This window comes from Zingiber officinale, chromosome 6B (assembly GCF_018446385.1).
Source record: "Zingiber officinale cultivar Zhangliang chromosome 6B, Zo_v1.1, whole genome shotgun sequence".
In the NCBI taxonomy this organism is placed as follows: Eukaryota; Viridiplantae; Streptophyta; class Magnoliopsida; order Zingiberales; family Zingiberaceae; genus Zingiber; species Zingiber officinale.
Window position 1 is genome coordinate 127,762,831 of NC_055996.1, and position 2,599 is coordinate 127,765,429.

At 46.7% G+C, this 2,599-nt stretch overlaps 1 protein-coding gene across 1 annotated transcript; it reads left to right on the plus strand.

Moving 5' to 3' along the window:
• The first annotated feature begins 517 nt into the window (after nucleotides 1-517).
• On the plus strand, nucleotides 518-1,504 carry LOC121991514 (zinc finger MYM-type protein 1-like). Its single transcript, XM_042545508.1, has one exon. It carries the CDS (start codon nucleotides 518-520, stop codon nucleotides 1,502-1,504), a length of 987 nt encoding a protein of 328 aa, XP_042401442.1.
• The last annotated feature ends 1,095 nt before the right edge of the window (nucleotides 1,505-2,599 follow it).

Genomic DNA, 2,599 nt, shown 5'->3' on the forward strand with positions numbered 1-2,599 from the left:
CTTTCGACCATGCCCAGGTATGGGTCTGTCAGAAGGACATCCATAAGGCCATACCGCTACTATACCAACCTCTCCACGATGTGACGGCGAGATCCTCCCTCGTGCAAACTTGTGTACGGCATAATCATCAGACACGCCTTTGCTGACATCCCATATCCCGAGCCGAAAGAATAGGCCGCTCGGCTAACCTTTGTATCCTCGCCCTTATCCTGGCCGAACGGACCACCCGCTCGGCCCTTCGGTTCCAGCCGGGTAGACACCCGCTCGGCCATTCGGTTCTCCCGCCTTGGCGTCGGAAACCCAAGCCCATGGCTGGGTTATCTCTGGCTCCGCTCGGACCAGCTTAGCGCGACCATTACCTGCTTGGCCAGCCCTCCATCCGTTCTTATGCCGGAACCCTTCAGGAAGTGGGTCCCCCATTCTTACCGCCGGATCAACTTCCATTGTAAACTTCGTCACCTCGTCTCCTAAACGTCTTAGTGATTTACAATCTGCTCAACAAGAAGAGATTGCATATATGTTGGCTATTGGTGAGTGTGAATCTGGTACAGGAGCTAATCAAATTAGTACATTGCATAGACCTGGTGCTATTCGTTGGAGCTCTCATTATGATTCTATTAGGAACTTGATAGACATGTATGCAGCAACTTGTAAGATCCTTGGAAATCTCAGTGAAAATGGGCCAAATGGTACAATACGTGGGGAAGCTTGTGGTTTATGCAACATGATTATGAGTTTTGAATTTGTATTTGTGTTGTTTTTGATGGAAAAGATCTTAGAAACCACTGACATTCTTTGTCAAGCTCTACAAAATAAATCACAAGACATTGTGAATGCTTTAAAATTTGTCTCAACCACAAAAGTCATCCTTCTAAAATTTAGAGAAGATGGTTGGGATGAATTTTTTATGAAAGTAAAGGTTTTTTGTGAACGACATAATATTGAGATGCCTGATATGAGCTGTGGTTATAAAGTTAATCGTTATTGTCAACAACGGGATCATGTTACAGTTGAGCATCATTATCACTATGATATTTTTAATGCTGCAATAGATTTTCAAGTGATGGAACTAAATTGTAGATTCAGTGAGGCGACAATGGAACTTCTTGCTCTTTGTTCAGCTTTGGATCCTACTGATTCATTTAAAAAATTTAATATCGGCGATATTTGCAAGCTTGCATCAAAATTTTATCCGGCTGATTTTACTCAACAAGAAATTCATGCTTTGAGAGTTGAATTGGAGCACTATCAACTTGACATAGTTTGTGATCATGAGTTTCAACAAATTTCTACTCTTTCTGGATTATATAGAGAAATGATTGTGACTAAAAAGGCTGAGAGTTATGTTATGATTCAGAGATTGATTCGACTTGTCTTGACTCTTCCTGTATCAACTGCAACTGCAGAGAGAGCCTTTTCATCCATGAAATTTCTCAAAATGGCACGTCGCAACAAGATGGATGATGATTTACTTTTTGATTGCATGATTCTCTATATAGAATGACAATTGTCTGAGAAAATAGACTTGGAATCAGTAATAGATGAGTTTTATACTCTAAAATCTCGTCGAGCACAACTTAAGTAGATGAAGTATTTTGTATGAAATTTGAACTATGTAAAAGGATATTGGGATATAAATGTTATATGTTTGTTAAATGTTTAGTATACATGTATATTTTATTATGGTCGTAATTTAGCCCAGGGCATTTGAAGACTCTGGCTACGCCATTGCTACTTAGGGCGTGTTTGGTTCAGGGTAATTATGGATAACCTTGGTTATCTGTATACGGTTATCCATGATAACCGTGTTTGGTTCAAGGTTTTTTTAAATTCCGAAGTTTTTCTCAATTCCTACACATCATCAAACGTCATCAATTTGGGCATATCACCCGGAATCAGAAAACCTCCATCTGCCTTGGTTTTTGCCGATTCCTGAGGTTAAGCAAAAAATATTCCCAACTTAACCTTTGATCGGAGCGAGCCGAGGTCGTCGATCTGGGCGGTCTCGTATCAATAGCGAGAGCCAGTGTTGAGGAGGTGGAGCAGGAGCGGGCGGTGGGAGCTGAGCAGGTGGCGCGAGCGTGTTGACGGGCGGAGGTGGCGAGGTAGTGTTGACGGCCGGAGGTGGCAGCAGGGAGTAGGAGAGGGGGGTGGCGGCAGGCGGTAGGCGGCGGGAGCCGGAGCGGGCGGTGGGAGTTGAGAAGGTGGCGCGAGCGTGTTGACGGGCGGAGGTGGCCAGGCAGTGTTGACGGCGGGAGGTGGCAGCAGGGAGTAGGAGAGGGGGGTGGTGGCAGGCGGCAGGTGACGGCAGCCGGAGCGGGGCGGCGGGAGCGTGAGCCGCGACGTGAGAGGGAGAGCAGGCGGTGCGAGGGGGCGGCGAGAGCGTGAGCGGCGGCGTGAGAGGGAGAGCAGGCGGTGCGAGCAGGCATGGCGGGCGGAGGTGACAGCAGGGGGCGGGCGAGTGGGTGGCGGCAGGCGACGGGAGTCGAAGCCGGCGGCGGGAGCAAGAGTAGGCGCGTGAGCGAGAAACGCGAGGAAGAGGGAGATAAGAGATTTGTTTTTAACTTTGTTATTTTAATTAAAACCTTATTAAATTCAG

What these genes read in the sequence shown, in the direction of transcription:
- LOC121991514 (XM_042545508.1), top strand. Translation starts at nt 518, where the DNA reads ATGTTGGCTATTGGTGAGTGTGAATCTGGTACAGGAGCTAATCAAATT.